The sequence below is a fragment of the Rhinichthys klamathensis genome, unplaced genomic scaffold (genome assembly GCF_029890125.1).
Source record: "Rhinichthys klamathensis goyatoka isolate OS25496 unplaced genomic scaffold, OSU_Roscu_1.1 h1tg000509l_1, whole genome shotgun sequence".
In the NCBI taxonomy this organism is placed as follows: Eukaryota; Metazoa; Chordata; class Actinopteri; order Cypriniformes; family Leuciscidae; genus Rhinichthys; species Rhinichthys klamathensis.
The window spans coordinates 82,161-103,827 of NW_026606990.1; the positions used below are offsets into that span (position 1 = coordinate 82,161).

At 38.7% G+C, this 21,667-nt stretch overlaps 5 protein-coding genes and 1 pseudogene across 5 annotated transcripts; all 6 read left to right on the forward strand.

The window, feature by feature from the left end:
- Nucleotides 1-1,372: 1,372 nt before the first annotated feature.
- LOC130072865 (protocadherin alpha-8-like) lies at nt 1,373-4,868 on the forward strand (annotated as a pseudogene).
- Nucleotides 4,869-4,970: 102 nt separating this feature from the next.
- On the forward strand, nt 4,971-7,389 carry LOC130072866 (protocadherin alpha-8-like). The gene has a single exon (XM_056238169.1). The coding sequence runs from the start codon at nt 5,002-5,004 to the stop codon at nt 7,387-7,389; it is 2,388 nt and encodes a 795-aa protein (XP_056094144.1). The 5' UTR covers nt 4,971-5,001.
- A 1,629-nt stretch (nt 7,390-9,018) lies between these two features.
- Nucleotides 9,019-11,429, forward strand: LOC130072867 (protocadherin alpha-2-like). Its single transcript, XM_056238170.1, has one exon. It carries the CDS (start codon nt 9,066-9,068, stop codon nt 11,427-11,429), a length of 2,364 nt encoding a protein of 787 aa, XP_056094145.1. The 5' UTR covers nt 9,019-9,065.
- A 1,020-nt stretch (nt 11,430-12,449) lies between these two features.
- On the forward strand, nt 12,450-14,886 carry LOC130072868 (protocadherin alpha-8-like). The gene has a single exon (XM_056238171.1). The coding sequence runs from the start codon at nt 12,472-12,474 to the stop codon at nt 14,884-14,886; it is 2,415 nt and encodes an 804-aa protein (XP_056094146.1). The 5' UTR covers nt 12,450-12,471.
- A 591-nt stretch (nt 14,887-15,477) lies between these two features.
- LOC130072869 (protocadherin gamma-A5-like) lies at nt 15,478-18,450 on the forward strand. Its single transcript, XM_056238172.1, has 2 exons — nt 15,478-17,976; nt 18,418-18,450. The coding sequence occupies exons 1-2, from the start codon at nt 15,583-15,585 to the stop codon at nt 18,448-18,450; spliced, it is 2,427 nt and encodes an 808-aa protein (XP_056094147.1). The 5' UTR covers nt 15,478-15,582.
- A 226-nt stretch (nt 18,451-18,676) lies between these two features.
- Nucleotides 18,677-21,064, forward strand: LOC130072870 (protocadherin alpha-8-like). The gene has a single exon (XM_056238173.1). The coding sequence runs from the start codon at nt 18,677-18,679 to the stop codon at nt 21,062-21,064; it is 2,388 nt and encodes a 795-aa protein (XP_056094148.1).
- The last annotated feature ends 603 nt before the right edge of the window (nt 21,065-21,667 follow it).

The window sequence follows — 21,667 nt, forward strand, 5'->3', positions numbered from 1 at the left end:
AACAGAACTATTCTCTCTTCTAATCATTGTTGGAATATAATAATTTGTCACGAATTCATGCAACCCCTCAGCGCTAGACTCCTCAGCTCCTCCCATACTTCCCAGAGTTCTGATCACCTCCACCTGTTGTCACTCATCAAGGACTGCCATAAACCATCACCCCACAAGCACCCATTGTCTGGTCTCATTGCTCCTACCTGTGACTTACCTGACTAATTACCTGCACTCCTGTTCCCCACGGTCTTCATTGTCCTCCATTTCCACTCGACAGTCTCGAAATCTTCCTCAGTCCTGGAAACTGCATCAGTGTTATTATCAAGCTAAGTTACCTGTTTGGATACTGGCGTACATATCCTTACATTCCTGAGTTGTATTTTTGAAGTTTCATCATTAAAGTTTTGTGTTGATTCATCCTCGAGCCGCGTCTGTCTTCATCAGTTGTGACAATATTAAGAATATTTAAAATTATTTTATTGGACTCAGGTGAACTCTGTCACAGCAAAAGGTACATGTTAGTTGGACCCGGGATCAGTTCTACTATAATCCCGGGCAGTGATGGAAATACTGGTTTTTTTTATATGATTTTTACTTTTTTTTTTTTTTTACTGAATATCTAAACTCGGTAAGATCTGCACTACTTACAGTCTCTCTGCAACATTCGTTTGTGATATCTGGGGCTGATTGAATGCCATTGAATTTACTCTTATAAAAAAAAGTCTTACATCGCAGACGCAGTTATATTATATATGTATATTAGGCCTATATATGATCATAATTTGACTAATTTGTTCTTAGACAAAAAGATAGTTATTTACACAACTCCACTGTGTACTTTGTTTTTACACAATACATTTCCGTTCTCCGAACTCATTGTTCATGTACAAGTTAAAGTTTTTCTTGATAATTTTTAATAATAAATCTTACTTGTCATAGCTATTGATTCGTGCGGAACTGTCCGTGGTGCTGAAATTAGCTTTGTGACCTTTTGAATTTTAAGGTTTTATTTCATATATATGCATGTATGTATATGTATATGAAGGCATATAGAAAGAGATTATATATATATATATATATATATATATATATATATATATATATATATATATAATTTATAATGAGAGAGTATGCATATTTATATTGTATATTTTTTAGAGGTCAGGCATATGTACTATATATTAATATTAATTTAATAAAATCATATCTGCAAAATTATTCAAACATTTGCTCTCTGCCTTAATGCTATAGTATAAGTGCATGAGATGTGTTTAAAATATTGGCATGTTGCAGTGGACCTCATGGTGTCAGTATTACACAAGGAAACGTTGTTTGTGTCAGGGATTTGGTTTGCGTCACACTGGGTTTTAACCCAGGCTAGAGCGCACTGACTACTCTTTTAGTCTGGACATATTCGTCGATACTCGAGCAAAAGATGTTCTCAAATTCTTCCTCGAAGCATTTAAATAGATTTATACGGTAATTGTAAGGAGAATAAATTTACACGGGACGTGTTCCTCAGGCGACGGTTTTCAGCATGGATGCTGGAGAACAAAGGCGCCGATGGGAGTACTGGTGGATTTCTCTGTGTTTCTATTTGCTAATATGCCTCGGACAGCAGGTTTCAGCTCAGATAAAATACTCTGTTCCAGAGGAGGTCAAAGAGGGATCGATTGTGGGTAATATTGCTAAGGATTTGGGCCTTGATGTCAGTGCTTTGATGGACAGACGGTTTCGAATTGTTTCTGGATCAAATGACGCCCTTTTTCAGGTAAATCAGAACAATGGCATCTTGTATGTGGAAAAGCAAATCGACAGAGAGGCGCTGTGTGATGGAACAGATGCTTGTTTGATAAGTCTAAAAACAGTTGTTGAAAATCCACTTGAAATTCATTATGTAGAAGTAGAAATTACCGATGTAAATGATCATGCACCCAATTTTGCTTATAAAGACGTGCTTTTAGAAATAGCAGAATCAACCCTACCGGGTGAGGACTTTCAATTGCAGGAAGCACAGGACCCTGATGCAGGCGTGAATTCTGTTCGTTTTTATAAACTGAGCCAAACCGACTTTTTTGAACTTGAGTTTCGTGAAAATGGGGGAGAGAAAAAAGTCCCTGTCTTGAAATTGCGTAAATTACTTGACAGGGAGCGTCAGGTAACTCACAGTCTTATACTGACTGCTGTTGACGGTGGGAATCCGCCACGATCAGGGAGCATCGTTATTAATGTCACGGTGCTGGATGACAATGACAACAGGCCAAAATTCAGTCAAGAACTTTATTCTGTAACATTGCAAGAAAACGCGTCTGTTGGTACTGTTGTCATTAAATTAAATGCCACTGATTTAGATGAAGGTCAGAATGGCGAAATTGTTTATTCATTTGCTAAGAATATCGAAAAACAGGTTTACGACACCTTTGATTTGGACAACTCTGGTGGGATTACGGTGAAGGGCAATTTGGATTTTGAGAAAAATAATGTTTATAGGTTCGGTGTTATGGCGTCAGATAAAGGCCAACCACCGAAAACAAGCAACTGTAGAATTATCATTAAAATGATTGACGAAAATGACAATGGACCAGAGATAGAAGTTACCTCACTGTCTGACTTAGTTCCCGAAGATTCCAAACCAGGAACGGTCATTTCTCTTGTTAGTATTACTGATAAAGATTCTGGCGTCAATGGCAAAGTTGTTTGTAGAATATCTGACAACGTTCCTTTTGAACTGAAGCCGTCATTCAAAGAAAATATGTACTCTCTTGTGACGAATGCAAAGTTGGATAGAGAGCTCGTTTCTCGATATGATGTCACAATAACAGCCACAGATCTTGGTCAGCCTCCTCTGTCCTCTATCAAAACACTGAAAGTGCAGATATCAGATGTGAACGATAACGTTCCAGAATTTCCTCACAATCCTTTAGAACTGTATTTAATGGAAAATAACCCTCCAGGAGCATTCATATACTCTGTTAGCGCCTTCGACAAAGACATGAATGAAAATGCAGCAATTACCTATCAAATAATTAGAGAAGATGGAACAAAAAGTCACATGTCGTCCTTCCTTAATGTAAACTCAGACAATGGACATATACACGCGCTTAAAAGTTTCGACTTTGAAACAGTAAAAATGTTCCAGTTCCATGTGCTCGCTACAGACTCTGGAAGTCCGTCTCTGAGCAGTAACGTGACAGTGAACGTGTTTATTCTGGATCAGAACGACAACGTTCCTGTGATCTTATATCCAGTCAGCGCTAACGGTTCTGCTGAGGGTGTGGAAGAGATTCACCGGAATGTGAACGCTGGTCATTTGGTGACTAAAGTCAGAGCCTATGACGCAGATATAGGATACAACGGCTGGTTATTGTTTTCACTGCAGGAAGTTAGTGACCACAGTCTCTTTAGTTTGGACCGCTATACAGGACAGATAAGAACCCTTCGCTCATTCACAGAAACAGACGAGACCCAGCATAAACTGCTCATACTGGTCAAAGACAATGGGAACGTTTCACTCTCAGCAACAGCGACTGTGATTGTCAAAGTTGTGGAGCCCAAAGAGGCTTTTGCAGCTTCTGATGTTAAAAACACAGTAAAAGACGAAGAGGAAAACGACGTGACATTTTATCTGATCATCACTTTGGGCTCGGTTTCAGTGCTTTTTGTCATCAGCATCATCGTGTTGATTGTAATGCAGTGCTCTAAATCTACAGACTATTCGTCCAAGTATTTACAGGAGACAAATTACGACGGGACTCTGTGTCACAGCATCCAGTACAGATCTGGAGACAAACGGTACATGTTAGTTGGACCCAGAATGAGTATCGGCTCTACAATAGCGCCAGGCAGTAATAGGAATACTCTAGTGATACCAGATCGCAGGAGGAGAGATTCTGGAGAGGTAAGAATAACCAGTTAATTATAATTACCGGTCACCGTTTTGCTTTGATATTTTTTTTTATTATTCGTTATAATTGTAATTTCTGCAAAATGCTATGCTTTTACAGATTTGTTATGTCATTACACAAAACTTGTTCAGTACTTTGACAACTTTGTCTGATCGTATTGTAACAGCTCGATAGGAGCTGTTCTCTGCTTTGGTGCTGAAATGAGATGCAATTCATTGGGAATTTTTCTAAGGGGTGAATTCAAATGTTTTTAAACATTTGTCACTTGCATATGACGGTCTCCCCTTGCTCGTTATAATTGTATGCTTTGTTTTTGCATGGCTGTTTTATTTGTTTATAAAATATAGGGCTAATAATAAAAAAAAAAACCTTTTACATTTTCAAGAAAACGCAGGTGGGCACTTATTGCTCTTTCAGCATGACATATAAATACACATGACGGGTTTAGTTCCTTGATATTCAAGCTAACGATATGTTCTTAAAAATGTTCCACGAATAATTTCAATAGATCGATGAAAAAAATTATCTGATAAACGTGTTTTTAGAAATAGCAAAAAAAGATTTTCCATGGTAAAGTTTCTAGAAGGAAATGATGGCATGGCATGCAATCTGTTTGATTTAATAAATTGAACTAAACTGATCTAATTTAAATTAGGTAAATTTCCTGTTGATTATTAGTTAATTATGATGGTTGGGGTTGCTGTTGTTTGTTTTTATAATACAACATTTCCACAGACTTAATACACAAGTAAAGTCGCGTGCAAGATCGCTTTAGTTCTTGATAATGAGAACAACACGTCTTTATTCGTTATTTCCGGCTTCGTATATAGTTTTTGCTTATCTGTGTCATTCTTCACAAACCTCATGGTGTCATTGTTGTACAGGGAAAGCGTCTATTCGCCCTGCCCCCCAAATTCTAGTTTGCATTTGCTGGTTGTTCAACGCAAAAGGAGGATGATATTTGTTTGAAGACAGACAAAGACAGAACTGCGTAATGCCTTTTCGTCCTTCACTTTTGCTTGTTCGGTTAATATGAATCTATAGGCTATTTATAATAGAACCAGGTAGTGGCATTTACTTCTGGATTTCGCTATCGTTCGAAATGGATGCTGGAAGACAAAGGTGCAAAGGGGAGCACAAATGGATGATTATCTGTTTTCTTCTGTGCTTTGGGCAGCAGCTTTCAGCTCAAATAAGATACTCTATTCCAGAGGAGGTCAAAGAGGGATATGTTGTAGGAAATATCGCCAAGGATTTGGGACTTGATGCAAGCACTTTGATGGACAGACGGTTCCGTATCGTGTCTGGATCAGATGAAGCGCTTTTCGTGGTAAATCAGAACAATGGTGTCTTAAATGTTCAAAGGAAAATTGACAGAGAGGAGCTGTGTGATAGTATTGGAGCATGCTTGATTAACCTTAAAATAGTGGTGGAAAATCCACTCGAGATCCATTATATTGCCGTTGAGATAAATGATGTAAATGATCACGCCCCTACATTCACAGAAAAAGAAAAGATATTAGAAATTTCAGAACACACGTTTCAAGGAACGCGTTTTCAGCTGCAAGCTGCGAATGACCCTGACAGTGGAGTGAATTCTGTGCGTTTGTATAAATTAAGTCAAAACGAGCATTTTGATTTAGAAATAAGAGACAGGGCAGAAGATAAACTGCCTTTTCTGGTTTTACAAAAGCCCCTTGACCGTGAGCACAAAGCTGAACACAATATAATTTTAACAGCAATAGATGGTGGCAATCCGCCAAGGTCAGGATCACTAAACATAACAGTACTTGTTCTTGATGTGAATGACAACCGCCCTGTATTTAGTCAAGATGTTTATTCCTCAACACTGCATGAAAACGTGCAAAATGGAACTTTGGTAATGAAAATTCTTGCAAGTGATTCTGATCACGGTCCAAATGGTGAAGTGACTTATACCTTTGGAGGGGCTAACAACCAGAATATTTTTAGCTTGGATAGATTAACAGGTGAAATTCGTGTTATAGGAGAGGTAGACTTTGAAAAGAATAATGTTTATAAGTTGGATATACAGGCATCTGACAATGGGCAACCGCCTTTGACCACTGACTGTAGAGTCATTTTAAAAATACTTGACATAAATGATAATAAGCCGACCATAGAAGTGACGTCATTATCGAAGATCGTGCCTGAAGATTCCAAGTCTGGTACTGTAATCTCACTCATTAGTGTTACTGACAGAGACACTGGTGTTAACGGAAAAGTTGTGTGTACTCTCTCAGAAAATGTTCCATTTGAAGTAAAACCATCAGTTCAGGACAACATGTACTCCTTAGTGACTAAAGGGGTCCTGGATCGTGAAACTGTATCACATTATGAAATTACAATAACAGCGACCGACTTGGGTCAGCCTCCACTGTCCTCCTTTAAAACTCTGAGCGTGCAGGTGTCCGATGTTAATGATAACCCACCTGAATTTAGCATAAATCCTATCGAATTATATATGATTGAAAACAATGCTGCAGGCGCGCCCATTCTCACACTGAGTGCTTTTGACAAAGACCTAAATGAAAACTCTGTGATTTCATATCAGATTATTAAAGGGAATGGGACACAAAGTGACATGACATCGTTTTTAAACACGAATTCAGAGACAGGCGCAATTTATGCACTTAAAAGTTTTGATTTTGAAACTACCAAAAAGTTCCAGTTCCATGTGCTCGCTAAAGACTCTGGAAGTCCGTCTCTGAGCAGTAACGTGACAGTAAACGTGTTTATTCTGGATCAGAACGACAACGTTCCAGTGATCTTATATCCAGTCAGCGCTAACGGTTCTGCTGAGGGTGTGGAAGAGATTCCCCGGAATGTGAACGCTGGTCATTTGGTGACTAAAGTCAGAGCCTATGACGCAGATATAGGATACAACGGCTGGTTATTGTTTTCACTGCAGGAAGTTAGTGACCACAGTCTCTTTAGTTTGGACCGCTATACAGGACAGATAAGAACCCTTCGCTCATTCACAGAAACAGACGAGGCCCAGCATAAACTGCTCATACTGGTCAAAGATAATGGGAACGTTTCACTCTCAGCAACAGCGACTGTGATGGTCAAAGTTGTGGAGCCCAAAGAGGCTTTTGCAGCTTCTGATGTTAAAAACGCAGTAAAAGACGAGGAGGAAAACGACGTGACATTTTATCTGATCATCACTTTGGGCTCGGTTTCAGTGCTTTTTGTCATCAGCATCATCGTGTTGATTGTGATGCAGTGCTCTAAATCTACAGACTATTCGTCCAAGTTTTTACAGGAGACAAATTACGACGGAACTCTGTGCCACAGCATCCAGTACAGATCTGGAGACAAACGGTACATGTTAGTTGGACCCAGAATGAGTATCGGCTCTACAATAGCGCCAGGCAGTAATAGGAATACTCTAGTGATACCAGATCGCAGGAGGAGAGATTCTGGAGAGGTAAGGCTGGCGGATTTATTCCTTTTGAACAGTTTTATTTAGTTTTATCTATGAAACTTTTGTTGTCTTTTCATGTTTTGTTTTGGAATGGCTGAACATGTTCATTAAAGAACAATTGGGATATGTTTTTTTGTTTACGTAAAGGTGGATTTGAGAGACACATATGACCACAGAAATATTTTCTCTTTTAATAAATTATCAAATATTATTAACATCCGTTTTAGCCAGGGTGTCACATATGGTCTAAGAATATAAAAAGTTTAAGTGCACTGTATATAAGGATTTTTCGAAATAGTAAATAAAACAGATGATTGGAATACGTGTTTTTAAGAATACTATTTCAGTCTTTCTACTCAATTTAACAATCAATTACAAGGAATATTTTTTATAAATTTCTGAGTGAATATTCGGTAACGCTTTACTTGAAGGGGTGTGCATAAGACTGACATGACACCTTCATAATAATGACATGACATGTCATGAATTTGAAGGAGGTTTTATGCATGTTTTGACAACTGTCATTAAGTGTCATTTGCTCAGTGACATTTTTAATGTAAATATGACATTGTTTGAGATGTCTTTGTTATGACGCCTTGACATAAACTAATACATCATAACCTGTCAGTGTCTTTGTCATGACAACTTGACATTACTAAGACAACACAACCTGTCATTAATATGTCATAAACATGACATAGCAGATTAATTATCAAACTTAAGAAACCACTTAGCTTTATGGGTTAACATTACATTAAACTGTCAGGTGGTTGGTTTTGACATTGGCTGTCATGAGGCCATTAAACATTTTAATGACAAATTCAATTTGTACGACTGTAGTTGAGGTCAAGAAAAATATTCATGACACAGTTATAATGGCCTCATGACAGCCAATGTCAAAACCAACCACATGACAGTTTAATATAATGTTAACCCATAAAGCTAAGTGGTTTCTTAAATTTGATAATTAAGCTGCTATGTCATGTTTATGACATATGTATGACAATTTATGTTGTCTTGATAATGTCAAGTTGTTATTACCAAGACACTGACAGGTTATGATGTATTGGTTTATGTCAAGTTGTCATAACAAAGACATCTCAAACAATGTCATATTTGCATTAAAAATTACATAATTGAGCGAATGACACTTAATGACAGTTGTCATAAACATGCATAAAACCTCCTTCCTATTCATGACGTGTTATGTCATGATTATGAAAGTGTCATGTCAGTCTTATGCACACCCCTTCAAATAATGTGGTACCGAATATTCTTTCTACACTAATTTTATTTTTCATTGTATCTGTATTTTTGTGAGGAGGGATTATAACAATCATTTCTGTTTTGACGGCCATGCGGTGACCACTGATAAAATAAAGAGGTATTTTTAAAGACCTATGTCCTTTTCAATTGCGTGATTGTAGATTTTTTTTTTTTTTTTTGCAAAAACAAATCCACTCCACATGGTGTCAGTGTTACTCTAGGTTACTGTCTTGAAGCAAGCCCTTCCCCATCAGGCGTCAGCTGAGAAACACAACCGTGTTTTGTGCAGAGAGAAGGGTCAGCATAACTGCGTTCAAAGCAGTGGTAACTAATATTTTCATCGTATGTCGTTTTTGATAATGCACATGATATCAGAGATTAGAATTGGAAAAAATAGTGTTGTCGTGAGAAGAGCATTTGTAATCCGAAATTATTAAAATATATCTTTCTTTGCGATGGACGTCGGAGGACAATGGAGCAGACGGCCGAGCTGGTGGATTACTCTTTCTTTGCTGTCGTGCTTCGGGAATCTGGTTTGTGCACAGATAAAATACAATGTCCCGGAGGAAATGAAAGAAGGATCTGTTGTGGGGAATATTGCTAAGGATTTAAACCTTGATGTCAGTAATTTGGCGCACCGGCGGTTTCGTATTGTTTCTGGACCTGATGATGCGCTTTTCCAGGTAAATCAGAACAATGGGGAACTGTATGTCAATAAGAGAATCGACAGAGAGAAGCTGTGTGATGGAAACACTGTTTGTTCGATAAGTTTGAAATGCGTTGTTGAAGACCCCTTAGAGGTGCATTACATAGAAGTTGAAATAACTGATGTAAACGATAATCCACCCATTTTCCCGAGATCTGAGCAGCAATTTGAAATAGCAGAGCATACGCTTTTGGGAACGCGTTTTCAAGTCCAAACTGCCAGAGATCCTGATCTGGGAATGAATACGGTTCGATATTATAAATTAAGTCAGAATGAGCTGTTTGATATTGACATTCGAGAAAGGCATGCAACAAAAATACCATTTTTAGTTTTAAAGAAAGCGCTGGACAGAGAAAGGCAAAGCAAGCATAGATTCACATTAACAGCCACAGATGGTGGAAATCCACCGAAATCAGGGACTCTGAACATCTCTGTTATTGTTCTAGATATAAATGACAATCGACCAGTCTTTAGCCGCGACTCATATTCTGCAACAATCCTGGAAAATGCACCTCTTGGCACTGTCGTAATTAAAATAAACGCAACTGATTTAGATGATGGAATAAATGGGGACATCGAGTACTCGTTAGGCGAAAATTTGGATGGGAAAATCCACGACCTGTTTAAGCTTGACAAGAACACGGGCAAATTACAAGTTAAAGGGAACATAGACTTTGAGGAAACTGATGTCTTTAAATTAGATGTGCAGGCATCAGATAAAGGCCAGCCTCCACTTATAACTGAAGCAGAACTCAACATTAAAGTCACAGATGTTAATGATAACTCTCCTGAAATTGAGATAACCTCACTTTCTAGTGTTATATCTGAAAATGCAAATCCTGGAACGGCCATAGCCTTAATCAGTGTTTCAGACAAGGACTCCGGTGTCAATGGCAGAGTCATTTGTACATTACCCGAAAATATGCCATTTGAGCTGAAATCGTCATTTAAAGAGAATATTTATTCATTAGTAACAAAGGGGCGTTTAGATAGAGAAGTTACTTCAAGCTATGAGATCACTGTAACAGCCACTGACTTAGGACAGCCACCTTTGTCTTCTTTTAAAAGATTAAATATACAGGTCTCTGATGTAAATGATAACTCCCCACAGTTTACCCAAAACAAAATTGAGCTTTATTTATCTGAAAACAATGCCCCTGGTGCTTCTATATTCTCTGTCACTGCTTTTGATAAAGACTTAAACGAAAATGCTGCAATAACATATAACCTAAATCAAGGCGATTTGACACCTTTTCTAAATATTAATTCAGAAACGGGTATTATTTATGCACTAAAAAGTTTTGATTTTGAAACTCTTAAAACGTTCCAGTTCCATGTGCTCGCCACAGACTCTGGAAGTCCGTCTCTGAGCAGCAACGTGACAGTGAACGTGTTTATTCTGGATCAGAACGACAACGTTCCCGTGATCTTATATCCAGTCAGCGCTAACGGTTCTGCTGAGGGTGTGGAAGAGATTCCCCGGAATGTGAACGCTGGTCATTTGGTGACTAAAGTCAGAGCCTATGACGCAGATATAGGATACAACGGCTGGTTATTGTTTTCACTGCAGGAAGTTAGTGACCACAGTCTCTTTAGTTTGGACCGCTATACAGGACAGATAAGAACCCTTCGCTCATTCACAGAAACAGACGAGGCCCAGCATAAACTGCTCATACTGGTCAAAGACAATGGGAACGTTTCACTCTCAGCAACAGCGACTGTGATTGTCAAAGTTGTGGAGCCCAAAGAGGCTTTTGCAGCTTCTGATGTTAAAAACGCAGTAAGAGACGAGGAGGAAAACGACGTGACATTTTATCTGATCATCACTTTGGGCTCGGTTTCAGTGCTTTTTGTCATCAGCATCATCGTGTTGATTGTGATGCAGTGCTCTAAATCTACAGACTATTCGTCCAAGTATTTACAGGAGACAAATTACGACGGGACTCTGTGTCACAGCATCCAGTACAGATCTGGAGACAAACGGTACATGTTAGTTGGACCCAGAATGAGTATCGGCTCTACAATAGCGCCAGGCAGTAATAGGAATACTCTAGTGATACCAGATCGCAGGAGGAGAGATTCTGGAGAGGTAAGAATAATCAGTTCATTATAATTACAATCACTGTGTTGGTTTGATATTTGTATACGTTATAATTGAAAATTGTATGCTTTTATACAGTTATGATGTCACAGCACAAAATCTCGTTAGTTAACGTACCTTGTTTGACAGCTTTGATTTTCTGATCGTGTTGTAATAACCGCAGCTTGCAGGGAGCTGTTCGCTGCTTTGGTGCTGAAAGTAGATGGAATTCCTTTAGAATAGGCTTCATCTCAAATATGTAATTTCTGTGACATAAAATGCTTAAACGACTTTTACATGTTATGAGAACATTTTAAAAAGCATCACTATAAGTCGTCAAACTACTGAACAGATGTAAACTTTAAATAACTGAAATATTTAAACATAAAATAAGTATTATAACTGTGGGTGATATTTTTAAACACTTGGTGTCGAGGAGGAGGAGGAGGAGAGATTCTGAAGTTAAGGAGTTTTGTAAAGTATTTTTGAAGATTTTAATTGGGGTTTATATTTTTATTATTGTATTATTGTATTCATATTATTGTGAATAATTTATTGCGGTTTGCAGACGTTTTCACAAAAATCCTCTTTAAGGGGTTTTCGTCACACTCCATCAAACTCAATGTGTTGAGTATTATTTATTATTTATTTTATTTTATTTTGGAGATGAGCTGTTTGTCGCTTTATTTGAAGCAACGTGAAGCATGCTAAGACATTTATTCTCATTACAATAATTGATTCCCATATATATATATATATATATATATATAGTTCTGCAAATTGAAAATAATAACGAGCTGACTTGAAAGGTCTAATGCTCCACTCGGTGTCAGTGTTGCTCTAATTTTGGTTTTCCTGTTTTAAGTCCGGCCCATAATGATGACACGCACGTTGTATAGTCCTCATCCATGGGGATGGTGCGATCTTGGAAAGGCGTTTAGGTATGCGATCTGTCCTCCGTGTTTATTAAGGTTTTCGTTTAAATATTTTTCATTACAAATTATATGATATCGCCCTACTGTTGTTCGAAATCGCCAAGGATATATTTCTGTCCGTGTCTCTGTAATCGTTCGCCATGGAAGCCAGTAGAGAACAAAGGCGCAGATGGGAGTATTGGTGGATTGCTTTGTTTTTCTCCTTGCTTCTGTGTTTTGGACAGCAGGTTTCAGCGCAGATAAGATATTCTATCCCAGAGGAATTGAAAGAAGGATCCGTTGTTGGACATATTGCTAAGGACCTTGGCCTTGATGTCCGCAATTTAGCTAACAGGAGATTGCGTATCGTGTCTGGATCAAAGGATGCTCTTTTTCAGGTAAATCAAAATAATGGCGTCTTATATGTCCATAAGAACATTGACAGAGAGGAGCTGTGTGATGGAAATGGCGCCTGCTTGATTAATTTAAAAATGGTAGTCGAAGATCCCTTGGAAATACATTACGTTGGAGTACAGATAATCGATGTTAATGACAACTCACCCACATTTACAGAAGAGGAGCAGCATTTTGAGATTGCGGAACACACACCCACAGGGACACGTTTCCAAATACAGGCAGCACGAGATGCTGATACGACAGTAAATAATGTCCGGTCGTATAAATTAAGTCAGAATGAGCATTTCGAAGTTGAGACAAAGGATAGAGATGAGGAAAAAATACCGCTTTTAGTTTTAAAGAAAGCACTTGACCGGGAAAACGCAGCGGAGCATAGATTAATTCTAACTGCAATCGATGGTGGAAATCCACCACGGTCAGGAAATCTTAACATAATTGTTACTGTTCTTGATGTTAATGATAACCGTCCTGTGTTCAGTCAAGATTCATATTCTGTAACAGTGAAAGAAAATGCTGCAATCGGAACAGTATTGATAAAACTTAACGCAACTGACTTGGATGAGGGTTCAAATGGTGTTGTAGAATACGCATTTGGAAGGAACTTGAAGCGCAAAGTTTACGATCTATTTAAACTGGATCGTGCAACAGGAGAAATTCAGATTAAAGGTGAACTGGACTTTGAGGAAACAGAGGTGTACAAATTAGACGTACAGGCATCAGATAAAGGCCAGCCTCCATGGATCGTTGAATCTGTCGTTAATATTAAAATAATAGACATAAATGATAACGCGCCTGAAATAGACTTAACCTCGCTTTCCAGTGTTGTTTCTGAGGATTCTAAACCTGGCACTGTAATTTCATTGATTAGCATCAGTGACAGGGACTCTGGTATAAATGGGAAGGTTGTACCAAGTATTTCTGATAGTGTTCCTTTTGAACTGAAACCATCTATTCAAGAGAATATTTATTCCCTTGTAACGAAAGGAAAACTGGATCGAGAACTCGTGTCCCATTATGACATAACAATAACAGTCACTGATTTAGGACAGCCGCCTTTATCCTCTTTTAAATCTATGAGCGTGCAGGTATCAGATGTTAATGATAACAGTCCTGAATTTTCTCAAAATCCGCTTGAACTATATTTAGTAGAAAATAACGCAGCTGGTGCCTCCATACTGTCTGTGAGCGCATCCGATAAAGATTTAAATGAAAACGCAATGATTACGTACTATATTATTAGAGGGGATGCTGCACAAAATGATATGGCCTCATTTTTTAACATTAACTCTGAAACGGGGGTAATTTACGCCTTAAACCGTTTTGACTTCGAAGTAATTAAAAAGTTTAATTTCCAAGTTGTTGCAAGGGATTCAGGAACTCCTCCACTTAGTAGTAACATGACAGTGAACGTGTTTATTCTGGATCAAAACGACAACGTTCCAGTGATCTTATATCCAGTCAGCGCTAACGGTTCTGCTGAGGGTGTGGAAGAGATTCCCCGGAATGTGAACGCTGGTCATTTGGTGTCTAAAGTCAGAGCCTATGACGCAGATATAGGATACAACGGCTGGTTATTGTTTTCACTGCCGGAAGTTAGTGACCACAGTCTCTTTAGTTTGGACCGCTATACAGGACAGATAAGAACCCTTCGCTCATTCACAGAAACAGACGAGGCCCAGCATAAACTGCTCATACTGGTCAAAGACAATGGGAACGTTTCACTCTCAGCAACAGCGACTGTGATTGTCAAAGTTGTGGAGCCCAAAGAGGCTTTTGCAGCTTCTGATGTTAAAAACGCAGTAAAAGACGAGGAGGAAAACGACGTGACATTTTATCTGATCATCACTTTGGGCTCGGTTTCAGTGCTTTTTGTCATCAGCATCATCGTGTTGATTGTGATGCAGTGCTCTAAATCTACAGACTATTCGTCCAAGTATTTACAGGACACAAATTACGACGGGACTCTGTGTCACAGCATCCAGTACAGATCTGGAGACAAACGGTACATGTTAGTTGGACCCAGAATGAGTATCGGCTCCACAATAGCGCCAGGCAGTAATAGGAATACTCTAGTGATACCAGATCGCAGGAGGAGAGATTCTGGAGAGGTAAGGCTGGCGATTAATTTTCAATTGATTGTGATTTTTTTTTTTTTTTGAAAGACAAAGAACAAAAAAACACAAAAAAAAAACACATACATTTTCACCTACAATCTACACAATATGTTATCATATAACTGATGAGGTAATAGCAAGTTAAGAAGTTTTTTTGCAAAAAAAAAAGAAGAAAAAAAACTATGTGCTTAATGTCTAAACATTTGCTATTATTCGAAGTAGTGACAAAGTAGAGGGAGCTGTCCGCTGCGCTGGTGCTGAAATTACTTGCGGTTCCCTTGGAATGGCCTTTATTACATTAAAAGTGGCTTTATTGTGCTCACACACACTTGTCTACATAAGGTGCTTTTGGGTGTTATTTCTGAGATTTATAAAATGATGCAGCATAGGTTTAGTGTGCCACTGAATGTAATTATTTTAAGTTGTTTTACACAACTGGTGTGCTTAACTAACTGTTTTTGAGGACTTGTCTTTCTGTAGACCGCTCGATGTCACTGTTGCTCTAGTATTTGAGGAGCATATTAAGACCTGCCCTTGATGATGACGTGAAACGGACTGTATTGTTCGTCACATTCGTCAGGAAACATTCGCGAGCTGATGAACAGCATAACGGTAATAGGCTGCTAACCGTATTCACAATGGATTTACTTTGTTTTGCACGATCTCTATAATATTATATTGTGACATCTAATCACCCAGCATATATTGATTATTGGAATAACGGTGCAGTTAACACTCGCCATGGAAGCCGGAGGACAAAGGCGCGGATGGGAGTACTGGTGGATTTCTCTGTGTTTCTCTTTGCTTGTGAGCCTCGGGCAGCAAGGTTCAGCGCAGATAAGATACTCTGTTCCAGAAGAGGTGAAAGAGGAATCAGTCGTCGGAAATTGCGCTAAGGATTTGGGTCTTGATGTCAGTACATTAGTGGAAAGACGGTTCCGTATTGTGTCTGGATCGAATGACGCTCTATTCCGGGTGAATCAGAACAATGGCATCTTGTATGTGGATAAGCACATTGACAGAGAGGAGGTGTGTGATGGAAATAGCGCCTGCTTGATTAATTTGAAAATAGTTGTCGAAAAGCCTCTCGAGGTCCATTATGTGGAAGTTGAAATAACAGATGTGAATGATCACGCTCCATCTTTCCATGATAAAGACTTCTATCTAGAGGTTGCGGAAAACACTGTAACTGGAACACGATTTGAACTTCAAACTGCTCGAGATCTGGATGTGGGAGTTAATTCAGTTCGATTTTACCAGCTGAGTAAAAATGGGCATTTTGATTTGGAAATCAAAGATAGTGTATACGGAGATAAAACCCCTTTTTTAGTATTACAGAAACCATTAGACAGAGAAACCACTCAAATGCACAGGTTACTACTGACTGCAGTAGATGGCGGAAGTCCACCAAAATCAGGCATTCTTAATATCACTGTCTTTGTTTTGGATGTAAACGATAACCGCCCCATATGCAGTAGTGATACATTAACAATAACATTGCGTGAAAATGCGATTATTGATACTGTAGTGACAATTATAAATGCAACTGATGCAGATAATGGTCCGAATGGTGAAGTAGAATATGCATACGGTAGAAATATGAAGCCAAAAATACGTGAGATATTTCAATTAGACCAGGCCACTGGTGAAATACGTGTTAAAGGCTTGATTGACTTTGAAGAAAATGAAATCTACAGTTTGATAATAAGGGCATCAGACAAGGGTCTTCCTCCTTTGAACAGTGATTGTCAGCTTATCATTAAAGTTGAAGATGTAAATGACAATAAACCAGAAATACAAGTAACATCTCTTTCAAATGTAATTTCGGAGGACGCAAAAATTGGAACCGTTATTTCTCTTATAAGTGTAAGTGATAAAGATTCTGGGATTAATGGAAAAGTTGTGTGTCGCCTGTCTGGTAATGTGCCATTTGAGTTAAAACCGTCTGTTCAGGATAACATGTATTCCCTTGTGACGAAAGAACGCTTAGATCGAGAGTTAGTATCCGAATATGATATCAAAATAACAGCAACAGATTTAGGTAACCCTTCTCTGTCAGCTTATAAAACTATGTTTGTACAGGTGTCAGATGTAAATGATAACATCCCAGAATTTTCTTCAAATCCTCTTGAGCTTTACTTAACTGAAAATAATCCCCCAGGCGCTTCAATATATTCTGTCAGTGCCTCAGACAAAGATGTTAATGAAAATGCTGCCATAACTTATCATATCGTAAGAGGTGGAGGGACACAGAACGACGTGGCATTTGTCATGAATATTAATTCTGAGACTGGTGTTATTCACGCGCTAAAGAGTTTTGACTTTGAAACGATAAAAACGTTCCAGTTCCATGTGCTCGCTACAGACTCTGGAAGTCCGTCTCTGAGCAGTAACGTGACAGTGAACGTGTTTATTCTGGATCAGAACGACAACGTTCCCGTGATCTTATATCCAGTCAGCGCTAACGGTTCTGCTGAGGGTGTGGAAGAGATTCCCCGGAATGTGAACGCTGGTCATTTGGTGACTAAAGTCAGAGCCTATGACGCAGATATAGGATACAACGGCTGGTTATTGTTTTCACTGCAGGAAGTTAGTGACCACAGTCTCTTTAGTTTGGACCGCTATACAGGACAGATAAGAACCCTTCGCTCATTCACAGAAACAGACGAGGCCCAGCATAAACTGCTCATACTGGTCAAAGACAATGGGAACGTTTCACTCTCAGCAACAGCGACTGTGATTGTCAAAGTTGTGGAGCCCAAAGAGGCTTTTGCAGCTTCTGATGTTAAAAACGCAGTAAAAGACGAGGAGGAAAACGACGTGACATTTTATCTGATCATCACTTTGGGCTCGGTTTCAGTGCTTTTTGTCATCAGCATCATCGTGTTGATTGTGATGCAGTGCTCTAAATCTACAGACTATTCGTCCAAGTATTTACAAGACACAAATTACGACGGGACTCTGTGTCACAGCATCCAGTACAGATCTGGAGACAAACGGTACATGTTAGTTGGACCCAGAATGAGTATCGGCTCCACAATAGCGCCAGGCAGTAATAGGAATACTCTAGTGATACCAGATCGCAGGAGGAGAGATTCTGGAGAGGTAAGGCTGGCGATTAATTTTCAATTAATTGTGATTTATTTATTTTTTGAAAAACAAAGAACAAAAAAAAAAAAAAAAAAACACATACATTTTCACCTACAATCTACACAATATGTTATCATATAACTGATGAGGTAATAGCAAGTTAAGAAGTTGTTTTGCAAAAAAAAAAAAAAAAAAAAGTATGTGCTTAATGTCTAAACATTTGCTATTATTCGAAGTAGTGACAAAGTAGAGGGAGCTGTCCGCTGCGCTGGTGCTGAAATTACTTGCGGTTCCATTGGAATGGCCTTTATTACATTAAAAGTGGCTTTATTGTGCTCACACACACTTGTCTACATAAGTTGACATACTGAGATTTATAAAATGATGCAGCATAGGTTTAGTGTGCCACTGAATGTAATTATTTTAATTTGTTTTACACAACTGATGTGCTTAACTAACTGTTTTTGAGGACTTGTCTTTCTGTAGACCGCTCGATGTCACTGTTGCTCTAGTATTTGAGGAGCATATTAAGACCTGCCCTTGATGATGACGTGAAACAGACTGTATTGTTCGTCACATTCGTCAGGAAACATTCGCGAGCTGATGAACAGCATAACGGTAATAGGCTGCTAACCGTATTCACAATGGATTTATTTTGTTTTGCACGATCTCTATAATATTATATTGTGACTAATCACCCAGCATATATTGATTATTGGAATAACGGTTGCAGTAAACACTCGCCATGGAAGCCGGAGGACAAAGGCGCGGATGGGAGTACTGGTGGATTTCTCTGTGTTTCTCTTTGCTTGTGAGCCTCGGGCAGCAAGGTTCAACGCAGATAAGATACTCTGTTCCAGAAGAGGTGAAAGAGGAATCAGTCGTCGGAAATTGCGCTAAGGATTTGGGTCTTGATGTCAGTACATTAGTGGAAAGACGGTTCCGTATTGTGTCTGGATCGAATGACGCTCTATTCCGGGTAAATCAGAACAATGGCATCTTGTATGTGGATAAGCACATTGACAGAGAGGAGGTGTGTGATGGAAATAGCGCCTGCTTGATTAATTTGAAAATAGTTGTCGAAAAGCCTCTCGAGGTCCATTATGTGGAAGTTGAAATAACAGATGTGAATGATCACGCTCCATCTTTCCATGATAAAGACTTCTATCTAGAGGTTTGGGAAAACACTGTAACTGGAACACGATTTGAACTTCAAACTGCTCGAGATCTGGATGTGGGAGTTAATTCAGTTCGATTTTACCAGCTGAGTAAAAATGGGCATTTTGATTTGGAAATCAAAGATAGTGTATACGGAGATAAAATTCCTTTCTTAGTATTACAGAAAGCATTAGACAGAGAAACCACTCAAATGCACAGGTTACTACTGACTGCAGTAGATGGCGGAAGTCCACCAAAATCAGGCATTCTTAATATCACTGTCGTTGTTTTGGATGTAAACGATAACCGCCCCATATGCAGTAGTGATACATTAACAATAACATTGCGTGAAAATGCAATTATTGATACTGTAGTGACAATTATAAATGCAAGTGATGCAGATAATGGCCCGAATGGTGAAGTAGAATATTCATACGGTAGAAATATGAAGCCAAAAATACGTGAGATATTTCAATTAGACCAGGCCACTGGCGAAATACGTGTTAAAGGCTTGATTGACTTTGAAGAAAATGAAATCTACAGTTTGATAATAAGGGCATCAGACAAGGGTCTTCCTCCTTTGAACAGTGATTGTCAGCTCATTATTAAAGTTGAAGATGTAAATGACAATAAACCAGAAATACAAGTAACATCTCTTTCAAATGTAATTTCGGAGGACGCAAAAATTGGAACCGTTATTTCTCTTATAAGTGTAAGTGATAAAGATTCTGGGATTAATGGAAAAGTTGTGTGTCGCCTGTCTGGTAATGTGCCATTTGAGTTAAAACCGTCTGTTCAGGATAACATGTATTCCCTTGTGACGAAAGAACGCTTAGATCGAGAGTTAGTATCCGAATATGATATCAAAATAACAGCAACAGATTTAGGTAACCCTTCTCTGTCAGCTTATAAAACTATGTTTGTACAGGTGTCAGATGCAAATGATAACATCCCAGAATTTTCTTCAAATCCTCTTGAGCTTTACTTAACTGAAAATAATCCCCCAGGCGCTTCAATATATTCTGTCAGTGCCTCAGACAAAGATGTTAATGAAAATGCTGCCATAACTTATCATATCGTAAGAGGTGGAGGGACACAGAACGACATTGCATCTGTCATGAATATTAATTCTGAGACTGGTGTTATTCACGCGCTAAAGAGTTTTGACTTTGAAACGATAAAAACGTTCCAGTTCCATGTGCTCGCTACAGACTCTGGAAGTCCGTCTCTGAGCAGTAACGTGACAGTGAACGTGTTTATTCTGGATCAGAACGACAACGTTCCAGTGATCTTATATCCAGTCAGCGCTAACGGTTCTGCTGAGGGTGTGGAAGAGATTCCCCGGAATGTGAACGCTGGTCATTTGGTGACTAAAGTCAGAGCCTATGACGCAGATATAGGATACAACGGCTGGTTATTGTTTTCACTGCAGGAAGTTAGTGACCACAGTCTCTTTAGTTTGGACCGCTATACAGGACAGATAAGAACCCTTCGCTCATTCACAGAAACAGACGAGGCCCAGCATAAACTGCTCATACTGGTCAAAGACAATGGGAACGTTTCACTCTCAGCAACAGCGACTGTGATGGTCAAAGTTGTGGAGCCCAAAGAGGCTTTTGCAGCTTCTGATGTTAAAAACGCAGTAAAAGACGAGGAGGAAAACGACGTGACATTTTATCTGATCATCACTTTGGGCTCGGTTTCAGTGCTTTTTGTCATCAGCATCATCGTGTTGATTGTGATGCAGTGCTCTAAATCTACAGACTATTCGTCCAAGTATTTACAGGAGACAAATTACGACGGGACTCTGTGTCACAGCATCCAGTACAGATCTGGAGACAAACGGTACATGTTAGTTGGACCCAGAATGAGTATCGGCTCTACAATAGCGCCAGGCAGTAATAGGAATACTCTAGTGATACCAGATCGCAGGAGGAGAGATTCGGGAGAGGTAAGGACAACCGATCAATTCTAATTACAGTCACCCTGTTTGTTTGATATTTGTGTACGGTACGTTATAATTGCAAAATTGTATTATTTTACATAGTTAAGGCAACCCAGCTCTTTCAGCATCAAAACCTCTAAGCGTAGAGGTGTCTGATGTTAACGATAATACACCGCAATTTCCCCACAGCCCTCTTGAGATTTACCTGTTTGAACATAATGCACCTGGAGAGTCAATACGGTGAATACGGTTAAAATTACGTTAGTTATCCTCATTTGACTGAAAGCGTTGATGTTCTGAGTGCATTGCGAGTGACATCAGCTTGCAGGGAGCTGTCCGCTACTTTGGTGCTGAAATTAGATGCCGTTCCTCCAGGATAAGTTTAATCAGTGCTCGAATTGAGTCAAGTCTTATGGGGGGTCCCCAAGTTTTTTTACGGGGGTGGGGCTACATCTCAAAATATTCGATATATTTGATCATAATATGCATATATATATATATATATATATATATATATATATATATATATATATATATATATATATATATATATATATATATATATATATATATATATATATATATATATATATATATATATATATATATATATATATAATTATTCTTTTAAAT

Bases quoted from the DNA above. Each gene is read 5' to 3' on its own strand.
- LOC130072866 (XM_056238169.1), top strand. From the start codon at position 5,002: ATGGATGCTGGAAGACAAAGGTGCAAAGGGGAGCACAAATGGATGATT.
- LOC130072867 (XM_056238170.1), top strand. From the start codon at position 9,066: ATGGACGTCGGAGGACAATGGAGCAGACGGCCGAGCTGGTGGATTACT.
- LOC130072868 (XM_056238171.1), top strand. From the start codon at position 12,472: ATGGAAGCCAGTAGAGAACAAAGGCGCAGATGGGAGTATTGGTGGATT.
- LOC130072869 (XM_056238172.1), top strand. From the start codon at position 15,583: ATGGAAGCCGGAGGACAAAGGCGCGGATGGGAGTACTGGTGGATTTCT. The intron at 17,977-18,417 runs GTGATTTATTTA...GTCTTTCTGTAG, and splicing joins CGATTAATTTTCAATTAATT to ACCGCTCGATGTCACTGTTG.
- LOC130072870 (XM_056238173.1), top strand. From the start codon at position 18,677: ATGGAAGCCGGAGGACAAAGGCGCGGATGGGAGTACTGGTGGATTTCT.